The following is an 18,262-nucleotide window of genomic DNA, read 5'->3' on the forward strand; positions in this document are numbered from 1 at the left end:
AGTACTTAAAAAGGCATGCAAAGAGAATACTCAATCAAATGGATATAAATCTCAAACGGAATTTTATTTCCTATTTTATGCCATTAATAGGCAAATACTTGATTGTGCTATGATTTTGTAGTTGCAATTATTTAGAATGCATCATATCCTTACATATTATGCACAAGATAAACAGTCGTTTTTGACATTTGACATTTGAAATTTGAACATTTGGAATATTATATTATATATATCATCAAAACTCAATTGAGATCACTACTCTACTGCACCAATTTTTACATGGATAGTTAAATTTGATTGATTGAAAATCATAGATAGATCAGCAGTTATCTTGATTATATCAAAAAATCCATCCCTGCCCCCAGCCCATGGCAATTGCAGTAGTGTACTAGTAAGGTGCAAATTTGAATGTAGAACATCTTCCAACAGGAAACGACTCGTCGTATCTCCCATATCCTCTCTTATTCTGATATCCAGGATACTGCCACATTTCAAAACCCTCTTTCCCGATAAAATTATGCAGCCCAACTGCTTCTGCCAGTCTTTCTATCTCCCAATTGCAAAATGGATAAGCATCCTTGTGTGTCACGTGCACTTCTCCTCTTACAGACAGCATCTCACGTGCATTCCTCATGAAACCCCTCACAAATTCTTGATGAAGTCTATAAAACAAAAACATTACAAAATGTAGTGATTATTTAAAAATCTGAAATGAAAAAACCCATCATATTTAATGAAACATTACCCAATTTGAAGAAGATCATGCTCCCTCCATATTAGAGAAGCATGTGGGAAATTGAAGACAATTCTGTCAAAAGTTGCAAGGAGAAGAAGAGGATGTTTGTTCATTGTGTGAACGTCCACTTGATGTATAATGGTACATCCCTTTTCTTTTAGCTCTTTCAGGTTCCTTTCAGCCCTTGAATACTTTGCAATCACTTCAACTATATATTGTAAAATGGAAATTCATATAATATGCATAGATAGGTAAAAACAAATATGTAAGTAAGTTTTTAGGTACCTTGAGAATCAAGAGAGGTTGCAACAATATTAGAAGCAGAGCCAAAAGCAGTAGCCAAGGAAAGAGCAAAAGAGAAGTCACCTTCACCAACTAAAAGTATTTTATGGAAATCACTGTAATGCTTTATCCATTTATGTTGTTTTGGTGCAGCAGCAGTGGCAGTGCTGCTAATATCTCCCATTTTTACGTTGAAACACAGTCAATGTTTTCTCACTCTCTTCTTATGATTGTTTCAACTTCTACATTAGTTTCATGTAATATACTAGTCCAGTTTTGTTTGATTCAAGATTATTAATGGCGCAGGCATGCATGAACAATTTACTGCCTCTCATTTAATTCTTACTTACTGCCTTTTCATTTTCTCTCATTATATTAAATACTATGAATTTGAACTTCTCACAAAATTTCAATTGTTTTCCAACTTCGATTTGTAACATGAGATAAAAACACTTGTTCAGTTCAGCCATGGTTTCCAATCTTTTAAGAACAAAAGCAAGCTATTCACAAGAAATTTGAAGATATGACAAGAGAGTTGAGGAGAACCTTCATTGAGAGAATTTTTAAAAAAAAAAAAATATCAATCCTTAAGGATGGAGATATGATGTACTACATTGCAAATTAATGACTCAAAGAAGATAAATTTTTGTGATGGTTTTCATCGAATGCACTCTATCATATATTACGAGGATGGTTGGTTGCTCATTTTCCACGTGAAGTTTGCGTTTTCACTTTAAAAATGAGAGTTTTAAGTGTTTAGTTAGAAATCTACTATTTGACTTTTGTAGCTAAAAATTAATTTTTTTTTTATCAAAACATAAATCAGTACAGGTAAACTAAACGGGCCATATGTACAATAAGCATATGATACCTTTGTATAAAAAGAAGGGATAAGGTAATAAAGTAGACCTGTAGTTTTTGGAGAAGTATCAATTTAGGTTTCACGTGCAAACAAAGTGACATCAATATAGGCTTAACATTTAAAAAAAAAGTATCAATTTAGATATCAATAACCGAACGAGACACGTCATTGATATTACTTCATTAAATTCTGATAGCAATAAACGAAATTTACATAGAGATTATCGTCCTTCCTATATTTGTACAATATATTATAATACAAATAAATTTTTGAACATATTATTGGTTTCAATTATTGTTCTTTTCAAAATAATTTAATATTTTTTAAAAGTATATGTTTTACACTGTTATAGAAATAAAAAAATCAAAGATTAAACCAAATAAATAGTCAATTTTCAATTTCAATTTGGATTTCGATTCCATTACATTTGGATTCTAATTCTAAAATTTAAACCAAGGAGGCTCTCTCAAATTGTATATATAATTTTTCAAGCAAATTAACCGGGTTGTCTAGAGAAGGCTTAAAGCATTGTTTGGTCCCTGACCTATCCAAAATTGTGTCATTTGGCCCCTAACCTATTATTTGGTAACATTTGGCTATTGACCTATTCCATTTGGTGAAATTTCACCCAATTTGTATTGATATTTAATGGAATAGTTATCTAATTGATAAGTAATGATATTTTGACACTTAAACTTGAAACATGATATTTCTTAAAGTTTTTTTTCTATATTATATGGAAATAATTAATTAGATTAAAAAAACAAAAAACAAAAAACAAATCATAAACTAAAATCTATTAAGTTCAAGTGTCAAAATATCGTTACTTATCAATGAGATAATGATTCGGTTAAGTTTGAATCCAAATTGGGTGAGAGTTCACCAATTTGGGATAGATCAAGGCCAAATGTGACCAAATAATAGATCAAATGATAAAATTTTGAATAGACCAAGACCAAGTAGTGCTTTAAGCCTGTAGAGAACTACTATCCCATTTTATATATATGGCCTACTTATGTACAAAATAAATTGCATTATTTTCAAAATCTCAATACATGATAAATTTATGAAGTATAAAGAGCCTTTATATCTTGTACAAACTTATCAATACAAGCATTAATAAAACCATGAGCTTCCAACATTTCTCTCCACATGCTATGATTCTGTTTCACCATTAAACCAATTTCACTATCTCTATCCATAACAGATTTAACAACACTACACAGATGTTCTTTAGAATACCATCCTGTTATATCTCTCTTCACTTCAACTCCTACTTTCAATTCTTCAACCAACAATCTTGTGTTCAATATTTGATCTCCTAATTCAGGCACCATTACTAGCTGACATTTGCTCATTAAACCTTCCCATATTGCTCCAAACCCACCATGACTTATATAACACCCTATTGATGGGTGTTCCAAGATTGTCTTTTGTTCAATCCATCCACCCCAAACCATTCCTACACCACTAACCCTGTCCCGGAACCCTTCCGGCATTCCTTCTTCCACCGTTGATGCCCCGATTGGCGGCTTTAACGCCACTAAAAATGGCAGCCCTGTTAATTCTAGCCCTAATAACAATTCTTGAAACTGATCAAGTTCAAGATTTATTTGCATTCCGAATTCACAAAATATTACGGATTCATCTTCGAATGCGCTTAACCAGTAACTCCACTGATCTTCTAGCTCTTCTTTATGCTCCGACAACAACGGACCGGTTAACAAAACCGGCTTCCCGTATTGATCCCCGAGGTAATCACAGAACTTACTTTCAATTTCGGGGAAAGTTCTAATAGCTAAAGCATCGCTTTCTTTCATTGATGTACATATTCTTTCATAGAAAGTAATGCTCTCCCCAAAAGGCTCCCCTACGAATAACAATGCGCGGACTTCGTGGCCGCGAAGAACAAGCGTGGAGGAAGGATATCCGGCGGGTGGCTCCACCAGTTTTTCCTCTTGGAGGAGTTCATTTTTGATGATATTTCGAGCCGGAACCAATACTATTGAAACTGAAGCAACGCAGACAACGGTGTAGTGTATGGCTTTAATGCCAAGAGGCTTGGTTATTTGGGGGATCCAATGAGCCAAATCGTAGATTACGAAATCTGGTTGGATGTTGTTGATTAGAATCTCAACCTGGTCCCGAGTACGGTCTAGGGCAATGGAGAGTAAAGGGGTGAGGTTAAGGGAGATTTCGGAGACGGTTTCGACACCGAAAGGGAGGCCGTTGACGTGAGGGATGTGGAGAGGATGTAAAGTGATCCGATGAGGATTAGCATTCAAGTATCGGAATTGTTTTGAAGCTTTATTTGGGAGAAGTAGAGAGATTGTGAAACCTCTCTCTGCTAGTTTGTTAGAGAGATAGAAGAATGGAGTAATATGACCACTGCAAAACCATGGAAACATTAGTATATGGAACTGCCTATCAGATTCTGGCTCTGCCATTGCTGAGAGCTTTCGCATGTAATTCAAGAAATGGTTATGTGTTGCGTTGCTATAGAAGAAATTATCTCAAGAATTGGTCAACTACTAATATTTCATTGGTGGAAGGAATTGGAAGGCAAGCCAAGAGATGGCGTAGGTTGCGGCAGATTTTAGAATAGGCTTAATACTTTATTTCCCTAATATAAAAAAGTTTGATTGATCATCTTTAGTACCTTCAACTTGTTTACAAAGTTTTGATAACTCCCCAGTAAATTACATTCGGAAGATGTGCTGTACACGTCTGAGAATGTTATTATATAATTCACAGAATAAATTAAAACATATTAAAAATATGTTCTTATTTGCTCAACTGTAAAAAATGTTCTCTCTGATATTAGAACTGCATACCCCGATCTTGGTCGTTTTACTTTTTTAAAGTACATGCAATACACCTTTCATATGTAACTTAATTTTTTACAACCGAGTGATTAATTCGCTACATTTTATGCAAAGTTAAGAGGACTAAATAGACATTTTACGCAAATTGAGGAGGTTATCCAGATATTTTGAAACTTAAGTCCATCAAAAAATTTGGATAATTTTATTGGGTAAATGATGTATTAAACCTTTAGAATATTTATAAAATCAAATAAACAATATATGTTGTGGATTTTTGAGTGATTAATACAAATGTATAAGTTGCTCCTTATGAGAGCGTTTACTTCCTCAGTAATTTTCACATGCACTTTAATGAGCAAGTGAATTTTCTCATTCACCGTTAGATATAGGCTTATTAAATCTAAGCATCGGGATGCTTTGAATCTCCACCTTAAGATTCTAATAAGCCTAGATCTAACGGTGAATGAGCAAGTTCTACATGCTCATTAAAGTATCACTATGTCATTTTCCCTTTCACATGACACAAGATACATGACAGACATTTGTTTTCGTGTCGTCTGAATATTTTTCGTGACAGTATTTTAACTGTATGTCATTTTAAGGCGAAATAAAAAATGCTCTCGATTCTCAAATGACATTACGATTACAGAATCCTATCATCCAAAGAAAACGCGCGTTTTCGTTAAATTTGATGCGCTCAACAGATGACACTTCTAATAAATGAATGTCATTGTATGCCGAAAACAAAAAAGCGGCAAATGAAATTTCACTTACGCGGCCATACCAAATTTTAGGCGCTCTATATCATTTTGACTGAAATTTCAGCTGATATATAAACCCTCTCTCAATCCCAAACCCCAGTTTAGGTTACGCAAGCTTCATCCCTCTCATCCCTCTCTATCTCCATGGTTGATTTGAACATGCAATCACTGGGTGAGCTCGAAACACGGTACTGGTAAGCCATATTTTCTTCGTTCCTAGATGTATCATTGTTCCTTACTCTATCTTTTCCTCATCTGATTTACTTTTGTGTATGTCGATTTCAGCAGCTGGTATAAGGATCTTGTGATTTCCAGACCTATCATTGAAAGGTTTAGATCTCTCGCTTAGCTACACTGATTTTATTGTATTTAGATTCACTGCTGTAAAGCTTGAGTCTTTATCTTTTTTAATCTAGGGCAAGACAGTGCCTGATACAGTAGATGGTATGAACTCATCTGATTCCTTTTTATTTGAACACTATTTGCAGGGATAGTAAGAATGCTTCAGTACATGGAAAGGCTGACTGAAGAGATTGTCAATCGGTTCATGCCTTTAGCATATGGGAAGATTTCTTTAACTTACTGAATATATGTTAATGTTATGTTGGTTTGAACTGATTGGTCATGCCTTTAGAAGTGATTGTGTATGTTTGATGTACTGTTTTGGAACCTAGAACTCATTGATTTAGGAAACTAGCCTGATTTAGTATATATATTGTTATGTGGGTTTGAACTGAACGATTACATATATGTATGATGTTTTGGGTGATGATGAAATGATTGGTATGAACTGATTGGTTAGATATAACTGTTTAGGAAGCTAGGACTCATAGAGTTTATGTATGAATGATCATTAAGCATGTGGCTGATTAGGCATACTCTAAAGCTTTGAATGTTCATTGAGATTGGCACTACTCTTACACCTATGAGTTATACTGCTAGAAGTGATTGAGTATGTGTATGTGTATGAAACATGCTTATGTATGATGTTTTGTTGATGTTTATGTTTGAGGTTCTGTATGAGTATGTGTACGATTGTTCATTTGGGCATATAGCTTATTAATCATGCATCAAGTATTAGAGGAACATTGATGAATGATCATTAAGCATGTTTTGAAATTGAGCATGACCTATGATGATAAGTAAGGAATAAGTTGTCTTGAATAAGTAAGGAATAGACATGCACGAATAAGTTGTCTACTTGTTATAGCATGTTCACTTGAATATATATGTCTACTTGAATAAGTTGTCTACTTGTTATAGCATGTTAGGCATACTCTTTAAGCTGAAAATGTTATGAACTCAACTGGCTCATTTTTATTTGAAATGATAAGTAAGGGTTCTGAATGCAATTCATTTATGAAGCATGTATGAAGCATGTATTAAAGGGTACATTTAGCCTAATTGCATGTACTGATATGGCTTGCAAATGATAAGATATATTTTGATTAGATAGAATATACATATACATACGAACTGAATAACAAGTTCTACATAAAGGGTTATGTATGTGCATTGGCCATACTCTTACTATGTTCCTTTCCACTCGGTTTGATATCGTAACAACAACATTAAACATGGTGATAGGTTTATGATGCATTCAGCACAAACAGAGTCCCTTGTTTTGACAACATCATAAACCTCATTACCAAGTTTAGAGTACCACGAGTACAACCCAAGTGGAATGAGCATTGTAAAAGGGTCAGTTTAGTCTACTTGCACATACATACAAACTGAATAGCAAAGCTCTACTTTATATTACAAAAGGGGGGATGAGTGTTGCCTTTCGGTTGTAATTGACAGTCCAAAGTTCCTTAGCTGTTCTGACTAGTGAAAGGAAATTTGGAATTGGAATGAGAACCACATTTGGATATCACATTGCCTTTCAATTCTCCTTTCACTTAGTCAAGACAGCTTAGGAGATTTGAACACCTTTCATATTCAGCACAAACAGAGTCCCTTGTGGTGACAGCATCATAACCCTCATTACCAAGTGGAAGAAGCATTATAAAAGGGTCAGTTTAGGAGCACAAAGCTCTACGTTATATATTACAAAAGCGGGGAATTAAAGGTCCAAAGCTCCTTAACTATTTTGACTAAAGAAAGGAAATTTGGAATTGGAATGAGAACCACATTTGGAGCTCACATTGCCTTCCGATTCTCCTTTCTCTTAGACAATATAGTTTAGTAGATTTGGACACCCCATATGCTCTTTGCATACTCCTCAGTCCATATCCGAGCGATCCCCTCATACTCTTCCATGTTGCTGCGGTATTGCTCAGCAACTTCTTCTTGCCTAGGAAATGGCTCCTCACTGTGGGGCTGTAGAAGTAGATCATATATGTGCCACAGACACTACAAAATGCATAGAATAATTAGAACAAAAATATGATGTTGTATGTTTATCAAATGAAATAGATAAATGGTTGCATTATACCGTGGCAGTGGAAAAGCGATGGTTATTAAAGATACGGGGAAGATGAATCGACCCCTGAGGAGCCGCGTTATGATGATATATCCTATTTCGGAAACAAAACTGAGAATAAGAGGAGAGATGTATTAGTGTATGTTTCATATAGGTGATTATATCTTACTGATCTGAGTTAATATTACTTTTGCAGGTCTGTTTGGGAAATTCGAAGGGTAGCTGATTCTGATTTCAAATACACCCCTTTCATATGGGGTGTATTGGGGGCCTTTCATCCTGATCGACCATGTGAAGAAGTTACCATTGAGAGGACCTGTACGTTATCATCCAAGAAGAATCATTAAAAATACACAGAAGAAACCAGGAAGGGTTACAGAATAACTATAGATTGACATACGTACCATTGATGGTTAGAAGCCACCCTGGGTTCGCATCGTACAACTTATTCAAGTCAGCAATTATGTCTCCTGGAGTTTCAACAAGGGGATCCATTGTTGGTAAGTTTTCTGGTTGTTGAATGTATGATTCTGAATTATGATGCATATATTTATAGTGATATGATTGTGGTAAGTGAAAGGCCGTGAAAGGGAAAGGGTCACCTAAATTACTACTGAGTTTAGGGTTGTGTGTAATATTAATGACATGCTTGGCTTTTGCAGATACCAATACCTTTGGGATTATAGGCCTAATTATTACTCCAAGATATGGATTGACTTATGGAAGATATTGGTTATTATTTTTGTGTTTTAATTCAGAAATGTATTGGTTATTCAAGATATGGATTGACGTTAGGCACAAATGTAAACATATTATGAGTATTGGTAAACAATAAAATTGAAACCATTGTTATACAGAATTTAATCTTCATATTTTAGAATGTTTCTGTATTCAGGTATAAAAACCAGAAATTCAAATGAAGAAGAAGGCATAAAGTAACATTTTAATTTTGAAAAATGTCATCTAAACAGCAATAAAAAGACATTAAAAAAATGTTTCTATCATATGAAAAAACTCCTTTGACATGGTTGATTAAGACCTGTGCCATCTAAACAGGCTATAACGGCAGAATTTATTATACAAACTATCATCTCAAATTAAATATGTCAATTTCCCACACGCTAACCTGACGGTTTTAATTGTCATAATGTCATGTGATTACATTAAAGGTGACGGCAGTAATAAATAAGCTGCATCGTAACAAGGGAAAGATGACGGTAAGAAAATAAGCTAATGTCATGTGTGATGATGAAACATGACAGAACCTGACCGTCGTCCGAAGGTGTAATAGACGGCAGCGAGCCCTGTGACAGATTTATATCTCGCACCGTCGTCTGAAGAGGGTTTTGGCGTAGTGTGGATGTGATCAAGACCGCTACTTCCTATAGGGGTTTTTACGGTTTTGTGACTAGGGTTTGATTTTGTCTCAAAGATTGTCAAGCAATGGAGGATCAATTCCTAAATCTCTCATTAGTGGATGGGGGCTTAGAGTTCACTGGCTTAGGGGTGAAACAAACGGAGAGAATTTTGATTTGTGTTTAATCGGTACCCTAATCATTGACCAATTGTATAACTTCTCTATTCTTAAACATCGAATAGCTAGTAACTGGTGTTTGGGTTGTCGTTTAACAGTCAAAGAGTTATAGGGGATAAACTGTTGCTTTTTTATTTTTTATTATCTTCGTCATGATATTCACTAGATGGTGGAGGGAAGCCCATGGACCTTTGATAATCACTTACTTGCGTTGCAAGAAAAAAATGTAGCAATTATCAGCTAGCAGATCTATTTAGGATTTACATTTAAATATTTACTTTTTATTTTTTATTTTTGTGGTAAATAAAACAACGTAGTTCTAATTAAATAAAATGACGTCGTTTTGCTTTAAAACAGAATTAAAAAAATAAAAAGAAAATATTAAATTTAAAACCATTCTTCATCCTCAATTATAGAATCAGTAAATCCTAAACCTTCATTGATGAGGGAGGGCAAAACTCTAAAACTTCAAAATTAATACCTGGGTTTTTAAAAAAATACAAATGTCAGTGGGGACAACTACCCCCAGTGCCTCCATACTGGATTCGCCCATGTACTCAACCATAAGTTCCTCAATAGTCTTTGCTTTCTTAATTATTTGTGGTGAATCCACATAATCCCCTTCGTACTCATCCCATGAGATCTCTGAATTGTTATCCCAATCAGAGTATATTGAGTTGAAGATAAGGAAACGAATGTATTGTTGGTCCCGTGTAATATAATAGGATTAGTTCCAATGGGGGGGTTAGGAACTAATGTAACTTTTTCGCTTAATTATGCTGACTTAATTTAATTCTTTAAATAACTTCACTCAGTTTTGGTCAGCAAGGCTGAGCGTGATGTAAGACAGCTTTAGTCAGATGCTGACTAGAACTATTTCACTTGTGAGTTGGGAAATAACACTTAAGGTTAGCTTCCAACTCAGCACTCTGATTACTCAGCGTCGGCTTATACAAATTATATACTGAGTAATTTAAGCAAGCAACACATACATATATATATCAAGAGAATGGTTAGAGATTACTCAGCAGTCTTATCCTGGTTCGGCCTCACCGCCTATGTCCAGTCCACAGAATCCTTCCGGGTTTTTTCAATCCACTACTGAGCTCTTTAAAGGTAGAGCACAAACCGTTTACAAAGCAATTGAGTATGCAAGAGTACCGTCCTCTATTCATCTACTCAATCCTACTGAGCGCTATAACCAAACACTCAGATTTTCTCTACCGCTGAGTACTAAAACCGAGTACTCCGCTTCACTCTCTCAACCTTTATAATTGATACAAGATTTGTTCTCTCTAAACGAAAAACACTTTAGATGAATACAAATTCACTCTAGACTTTTACACAGAGATTGGATTTGGGTGTAAGAACTTGTTTTTTCTATTTAGACAGCTTCTATTTTGGATTTTCACTCTTGTGAAGATTTGCTTTTCTGTCTGTGCTTTGTTGTATTTCGGCAAAGGATCCAAGTGATGAACTTATCCTTTTATAGCAATTTCTGAAGCTCCAATGATTTGAATTCGGACATATCCATTGAATTCAAATGGTCTTCTTTCGTCATTGATAGGTCAGCGTTCAGTAATTGCAGGCCAATCCTATCGTCTGAATTTAGCAGGCGCCAGGCTTGCCAGTTTCGTCTTCTTGTGCCAGGTTTCGTCTTCTAGCGCCAGGTTTGTCTTCTTGCCAAATGTCAGGTGATCTATGCGTCTCGAAAAGGTCTCTTGGCGTAATTCTGAGGCTTCTGAATTGGTGTAGACCTTTGTCGGACTTTGTCTTCTAGTTAACGGATCATTAGTGCTGTCCTGACGAACACTCAGCATGACTTAATTGACGTTGCCTTCGATCTTTATCTTTATCGGAGACTGAGTAACATTCTATTCAGTGTCTTCGGTCAACTTCGTCTTCAAGCGTTTGTTCTGAAGAAGACTTTTCTTTTATGATGCTGAGTTGTGTTCTACTCAACTTCTATGGCTCATGCTGACTTCGTTCTGTCTTGCTTTTTTATTTCTGTTCTCATTTATTAATATACTCAACATTGAACAAACACATTAGTACAATTAAATCAAAGCACTTAAATTTAATTATCTTAATCATGGTATTAACTTAAATAATTTTGTCAAATCAAAATCATGTGCAAAGGTGTTTCAACATGTATTTCCCATGAAACCATTTAAATCCATCTCCTTATAAAAAAAGAAAAACATCAAAAATAAATATTAACAAAAATAAAATGCTTAAATTAACAGAAATCTTTTAGATCAATATCAGATTGTACTAGTCCCCGGCAACGATGCTAAAAACTTGATGCTCGGAAAGATATAACATTATTCATAGAGAGCAAGTGCACTCTATCGCATCTTGTAATATAGTTTGAACAAGCAAGATAAAAGAATTAATCGATGTGTTGAGTCTTTGACTGGGTGGAAATCTTCTTGATTCTTTTGACAATTTTTGATTCAATTACTAAATTGTCATCAATCCATTTCTTTAACTGAAATTCAAAATTAAAATTTTCATTAATTATATTCCATTTTAAATCAACAATTAAAGATTTTACCATTTATTAAAACAAAAATCAAATTAATAAAATAATAACTAATATCTAAGAATTAAGACTAACTATTAATCATATTAAATCTTTAACCTAAACATTCAAATTCAATTAATAAGCATCTAAATCACCAACATAATGACAATTAAATTTTAAAAGGTTAAACAAGTTTGAAATGCAAAACTAAATGCAATCCTAACAAATTAAAAATCATAAGATTAATTCAAATAAATCTAATTTTATCGAATCTCTTTATCCATTTGAATTATACATGCTCTCTATTATTTTGTTATTTATATCTTTTTGGGTTTTAGCAAGAGTAGAAACAATTTATTTTGTTTGTGGATCAATAAATCTACGTGGTTGCAACAATAAAATTGACTCAGATCCAAATGTTCAGAATGGCATAAATGATGAAGATTCGATTGCAGCAGCTTTTCTACGGATTTGAATTTTCATGAAGTATATGTTTTTTTTGTATGTGTTTTATACTTTTTATGGGGGATTGCTCATTGTAGTCGTTTTCGTCCTTTTGTGGATTTGAGAGTTTTTTTCCTTAACTGTTTCTTGTTGTACTTGTTATTTCCCATCTAATGAAGATTAAGCATTTTCATAAAAAAAAAAACAAATCAATTAACTATAATTAACAAACTAATTTGTGATAAATTAAGCTAATTAATCAAAAATCAATTAATTAATTTAAATTAGTTAGGCCTAAATGTCTTTTAATTATAAAATTCGTCCTAATTAATTTTTTATATTATGGTGAAACGTTTATTTAGTGATTAGATAATGTTTTTATTTTCTTTGTATAATGTAACATATTATCAGTTTCATCTATACTATAATATATATATAAAAGTCAAGCAGGAAGAAAATACAAAAATAATTCTATAAAAGTTTTTAGATGAAGTGCCAATTAGTAAAATTTAATTTTTTTTTAATTCTAGATTTATGACAATTTATGACAATTTTCTTTTCATCTTCCTTACTGAAACCTCTTCATTTATCATTAATATTTCTTTCTTCAACACTTCATTTATTTGAAAACAACAATCAACCTATCTTAATTTATTACAATTTTACTTTCCCATAGGAACCGTACTCAAATTATAGAATTCTCTTTTAGTTCAAATCTCAAAGAACCGTCTCATCAAGATCGTGAAGTTGTTTATTCTTTAGAATTTTGACAATCTGTTCCAAAGTCTTTGGATACGTTGATGTCTTTCTAATATCTCATTTATAAACGTGTCTTCAGTACAGGTTTGTTCATTGCATGCCTAATCTTGATTAAATATTGAATAGCATATTTGAATTTCTTTTGCTATAAAAGTAAGTTTTTGTAATTCGATCAATTTTCCAAATTCAATTCTCTATTTTCGTTTTTTCCTCACTCATCAATTATTCTCACTAAATATTCTACTAAACCATTTCTTTGTACACATATTTGATGCTTTTTTTCATAGTTTTTTTATTATTTATTTTTTAATGTTGAATGTTTGAAAATAAGTTATGTATCTTATTATATAGGGTAATTAATTTATTAGTCCTTATATTTTGACAAAACACACTGTTTAGTCCCTGTATTTTCAAAAACACATGATAAAGTCTCTAACCTTTTTCTCGATGAACTGTTTAGTCCCTAATGTTTTTCTCAGTGAACTGTTTCGTCCCTGCCGTTAGACTCTCATGAAAATTTTGTTAGTCAATTTGGATTTGTGTTATTCTTTTCCTTTATTTTCCTTTCCTTTAAACTCTAATGCATCTGAAATCAACTTTGAGTGTTCTTCTTCTTGATTTTCTTCTTAATCGTTCAAAATCGTAAGCATTGGGTCTGTTCTTTTTTTGTTCTCCATACAAACGACTTCTTTTTCTAAATTGAATTTCCTCTTCTAAAGTTTGAGGGTAAATAGTAAAGGATAATTTAGTCATTTCCGAAGTCATAAACGTTAAAAAATCTAACAAACAGACAGAAAGACTAAACAGTTCACTGAGAAAAAAGTTAGGGACCTTACCATGTGTTTTTGAAAATACAGGGACTAAACAGTGTGTTTTGTCAAAATATAGGGACTAATAAATTAATTACCCTATTATATATCCTTTTTTTTTCTAATCTTAATTGTTATTTGTTTTTGTATTAAGATCTCCTCTTGATTATATCTTTTATTATTCTAAATCTTTTTATTTTATTTTCTCAATTTTAGCATACTTAACTATTAAAATGACATTCTATTTAAATTTATTGTATCTACGCTTTAGAGATTAAAACCAGGATGAAAGAATGTATAAAGATGAGAAAGATGAACAAATATGAGAAGCAGAGGTGGAACTATACTAAGAAAGGAAAATTGTCAGTCTTTTATGTGCTAAAAATCAAATGAGAAACATAGGTGATTCATAAAGGATAAATTGATATTTTTATATATTGTTGGATCTGAATATACTATGTACATCTACGTGATAATGCATAGATAATTGCATCATTCATATACTTTTTTCTAAATTATTTTTTTATTCTTTACTTCCTATTTTTAGAATGTATAAAAGTGAAACTTATATTCTATAAAAAGTGAAACTTGCACTTTTACTTTCCTTTCACAAATTTTAATTAATAGAAATTATCTTTATTTAGTTATAGTTTCTCTAATTAATGAAATTTTTATTGAAATTTTTCATTTAAATATCATAATGACCAAATTAAATGAAATACTGATGAGAAAAATAAACAAATATAATCAATTAGTTATTAATAAATTATAGATCTTATAAAAAAAATAAACTTATTTGAGTATTATGAATTTGAGTTCTTAATCTCAATTTCATGGGGTAAATTACACTCATGGCCACTGAACTTTATCCATTAACATTGTGGTCCCTGAACTTCAACTCTTAACGGTATGGTCAATGAACTTTACACTTTTTAACATGTGTGGCCACTCAACGCCTCAAAGCGACCGTTGACGGTCTCAAAATAAATATTTCGAAGAGTTAATGATATTCTAAGGAACTTTAATTCTTGAAAATTTTCGTTTTGAGGTGATTTAGGTGTTGTTTGGTTAGGCGAGAGAGAGTGTGAATTTTTAGAGAGAGAAAGCTTCAGAAAAGGTAATTTTGGAAATAAAAAACGTGGTTTCATGATCAATATTGTTCTGAACAATTTTAATTCTTGAATATTTTTATTTTCGATGTCGTTAACGGTCATTTTGAGGAGTTAGTTAAAGTTCAGTGACCATACCATTAAGAATTGAAGTACAATGGCCATAATGTTAAAATAGGTAAAGTTTCGTGGTCATGGGTGTAAGTTACCCCAAATTTCATGACATATAGATATTTAAAATAAAATTGTATCTCCGAAATAAAATATTTAGGAGCAAAACTTTTAATGGAGAAAATTGAAAATAAATTTTCATTCTTGATAATTAGTCTTGTAAAATTAATAATATAAACAAAATAGTTATTGAACACAACTAAAATTGGATTTTGTTGTTACAAAAATATATAAATTCTTAAAATTCTCATTACACCGTAGCTTCTAAAAAAAACTCTTTAAAATCTCTTAGGACCCGTTTGTTTTAGCTATTATTTACTTGTTGTTGTTGTTTGACGTTACAGTTTGCGGTTAGAAAAATCAGTTTTTCGAAAAAAGCAGGAAATCCTTGTTTTTATAAAATGCTAGAGCAACCAAACACGTCTTAGTTTATTATTCTAAAAATATTTATAAATATTAAGAACACTCGTGCATGTGCGGGCCATGCAATTATTGATAGATATAGTAATTTGTTAAAATTAATTATAATATTTTATTTAAATATTATTCATAAAATAATAAAAATATATAGATAAGGACTTCATTAAAAATCGTTAAGAATCCTATTAGGATAAGAATTACAAAATATGAAATCTCTGAATTCGTATAAGCACTTGATAGAAATCAGAACTCAATCCAAAACAAATTTACCTAATCCTTACAGAATTCATTGGTATAGGTATTAAAAAAATATTGAATTCGATTAATCTTAAGAAATTTAAAAAGAGAACCGAATAATTCTGAAGATATTGAAGGTAAAAGGTATATTTGTATTGTCTGTCTTATAGTGCCCAATTTTGTTTGCCTGGTTCATAGGAAATTTTAATTTCATGGAATTATGCAGCCTCTTAGCTTAATTTTATGATCTTGAGTATAAAATATAGATATAGCTGTCACATAATATAAAAGGTCAAAACGCAAAGAAAACATTGCAGAAAGAATGGTTTGTTTTGGTTGATCACATGGGCAGTTTGCTGTCATGAGATGGTCTTGCTGCTACTAATCAATTTTATTAGTTGTTGGAATTCAATTCACTCATATCATATATCTCTCCTACAAATAAAAATAATAATAATAATAATGAAGCATTTTTATGTCATTAGTGTTATTTATGGAATAAAATGAGCAAAAGGCACATGGAGTCCTACCCCACATATACTACCTCTTCCATTATTAGATAACAACAACAGAATACGAAAGAAAAACAAAGTCTTTTTCTGTTCTGATTACTATCTCTTTCTTTCCTTCCTTTCTTCCTTCTTTTTTTTTGTTATACAGATATGGATTCTTCTGATGATGACCCTTTTCACCCTTCCCCATTATCTTCTACTAAAGGGAGTGTCCAAGATTTACTAGAAGATGCCTGGTTCTTTGGGAAAGTTCTCTCCACCAAACCAGCAGGCATGTCCAGGTGCTACTCTGATCCTTCCCCAAACATTGATCAACGACTTTTGACAGACAATCCAACCACCATCACAACAACTTCTTCATCCAACAATCTTGCTGCTGCCAAGATTCGCATTATAGGAAGGAGAGAAGAGGTTGTTGAAGACAGAGAAACCAGCAGGAGCAGTAGTAAGATGAGCAAACTGAATAGGCAATTGTCAGATTTAAGTTTGGTTCAAAAATCCAGCAAGGAGCAAGGGTTTATACCGAATGTTTCGTGTAAAGATTGTAGCTTTCCAAGGCAGAAAGTGATGAGAGGCCAACCATCAAAGCACAAGTTACTTAGAACACCATCTCTGCCGTCCCCGTGTATTGGAATGGGAGAAGAAGAAGTTGCTGAAGAAGATGAGTCTGACATTACAATGAGCAGATTGATTCGGGAAGCAACGGTGCTTTCATCTGAAGTCTTGCCTCCTCGCTCTCATTCTTCAAAGGTAACAAAACTAACTATTCATTCTTTACTATGATCATCAATTGTGGAGATTTGGATTCGGATTGGGATGTGTATGTCTTGATATAAAATTGGTGTTATTGAACACCCTTTTGAATTTTATGACGACCATTTAGTACTAATTTGTATAAGGGGAATTTTGTTCATTGAGGAATTAATACGAACATTTAGAGTGCATTGCAGGGGATGAGCATGCAGAAGAACAGGTCAGCGAGGAACTTGAAGGAATTGGGATACCCTAAGCAAAGGAAATTGAAGAAAAACCTAAGTTTTGTTGAACCCAAAGAAGAACAAGGGTTTAAGGAATTAGGATTGACATTTAAGCAAAGAGAAAATGAAGAAAAGGTGAAAAGGGCATATCTTTTAGAGGCATGGTATGCAAAAACATGTGCTCCGCCTCCAATTCCCATATGGGGCAATAAAAGTTCAGCAGAAGACATGAAATTGCAGATCAAGTATTGGGCAAGAGCAGTTGCATCTAAGGCCAGATAAAAGGTTTGATTTGAAGAAAGTGTACAAAGATTGATTCAATTGATAGGAGATAATATTCTTTGTTTTGTTTTCTTTTGTTTAGTTGCAGTTGCTGACTTTTCTTTTTTTGTGAAAGAAACAAAAGTTTTGAGTATATTTGTGTATGCTTATCCAAATAATGAATAGCATATACCACACAGAAACAGATCAAGAATTGGTGGAATGGAGGATTAAACAAATAATGACAATAACAGTTGTTCATGATTTCATATCTTTGTCCTATTCTATTTATACGTAGTAAAAGCTCCTCTTTTTTTTAAATGTTATTTTCACTCCTGTAGTTCCACTTCCAATAATTTAGTAACTGCATGTGCTCTCATTTTACTCTCTTTCTTTTTTTTTTTAATTAATGATGCAACATATGTTTTTATTTAGCCCGCAAACAGCTATTAGCTTATTATCTTTTTGTTAAGTGATTTAGAATCTGTTTGGTTTAGCTGTTAGCTAATAGCGGTAAAATTATATTGAATTGTTGCTTTTCGGATTTAAAATGTTTAAAATGGACATGTTTTAAATTAATCAAAGATGAAATTATAAAAGGGAAAATGTGA

General features: G+C 32.7%; 3 protein-coding genes across 4 annotated transcripts; 1 reads left to right on the forward strand and 2 right to left on the reverse strand.

The window, feature by feature from the left end:
* Positions 1–259: 259 nt before the first annotated feature.
* Positions 260–1,309, reverse strand: LOC136216494 (uncharacterized protein At4g26485-like). The gene is made up of 3 exons (XM_066003014.1): positions 1,022–1,309; positions 746–944; positions 260–662 (listed from the first exon to the last, which is right to left on the reverse strand). Exons 1-3 carry the CDS (start codon positions 1,200–1,202, stop codon positions 389–391), a joined length of 654 nt encoding a protein of 217 aa, XP_065859086.1. The 5' UTR covers positions 1,203–1,309; the 3' UTR covers positions 260–388.
* A 1,635-nt stretch (positions 1,310–2,944) lies between these two features.
* On the reverse strand, positions 2,945–4,327 carry LOC136217654 (UDP-glycosyltransferase 79B3-like). The gene has a single exon (XM_066004269.1). It carries the CDS (start codon positions 4,325–4,327, stop codon positions 2,945–2,947), a length of 1,383 nt encoding a protein of 460 aa, XP_065860341.1.
* Positions 4,328–16,484: 12,157 nt separating this feature from the next.
* Positions 16,485–17,920, forward strand: LOC136220654 (uncharacterized). 2 transcript variants are annotated; one of them, XM_066008452.1, is made up of 2 exons: positions 16,485–17,163; positions 17,352–17,920. In XM_066008452.1, the coding sequence occupies exons 1-2, from the start codon at positions 16,564–16,566 to the stop codon at positions 17,670–17,672; spliced, it is 921 nt and encodes a 306-aa protein (XP_065864524.1). In that variant the 5' UTR covers positions 16,485–16,563; the 3' UTR covers positions 17,673–17,920. The 2 variants fall into 2 exon arrangements, with proteins under 2 accessions (XP_065864524.1, XP_065864525.1); XM_066008453.1 differs by having other exon boundaries at positions 17,364–17,920.
* Positions 17,921–18,262: the final 342 nt, after the last annotated feature.

This window comes from Euphorbia lathyris, chromosome 2 (assembly GCF_963576675.1).
Source record: "Euphorbia lathyris chromosome 2, ddEupLath1.1, whole genome shotgun sequence".
Lineage (NCBI taxonomy): Eukaryota > Viridiplantae > Streptophyta > Magnoliopsida > Malpighiales > Euphorbiaceae > Euphorbia > Euphorbia lathyris.

Excerpts from the sequence above, each read along its gene's own strand:
- LOC136216494 (XM_066003014.1), bottom strand. The coding sequence starts at position 1,202 with ATGGGAGATATTAGCAGCACTGCCACTGCTGCTGCACCAAAACAACAT. Across the intron at positions 945-1,021 it reads AACCTCTCTTGATTCTCAAG|TTGAAGTGATTGCAAAGTAT; the intron begins GTACCTAAAAAC and ends TACAATATATAG. Across the intron at positions 663-745 it reads CATGATCTTCTTCAAATTGG|ACTTCATCAAGAATTTGTGA; the intron begins GTAATGTTTCAT and ends TTTGTTTTATAG.
- LOC136217654 (XM_066004269.1), bottom strand. The coding sequence starts at position 4,327 with ATGGCAGAGCCAGAATCTGATAGGCAGTTCCATATACTAATGTTTCCA.
- LOC136220654 (XM_066008452.1), top strand. The coding sequence starts at position 16,564 with ATGGATTCTTCTGATGATGACCCTTTTCACCCTTCCCCATTATCTTCT. Across the intron at positions 17,164-17,351 it reads CTCGCTCTCATTCTTCAAAG|AGTGCATTGCAGGGGATGAG; the intron begins GTAACAAAACTA and ends ACGAACATTTAG.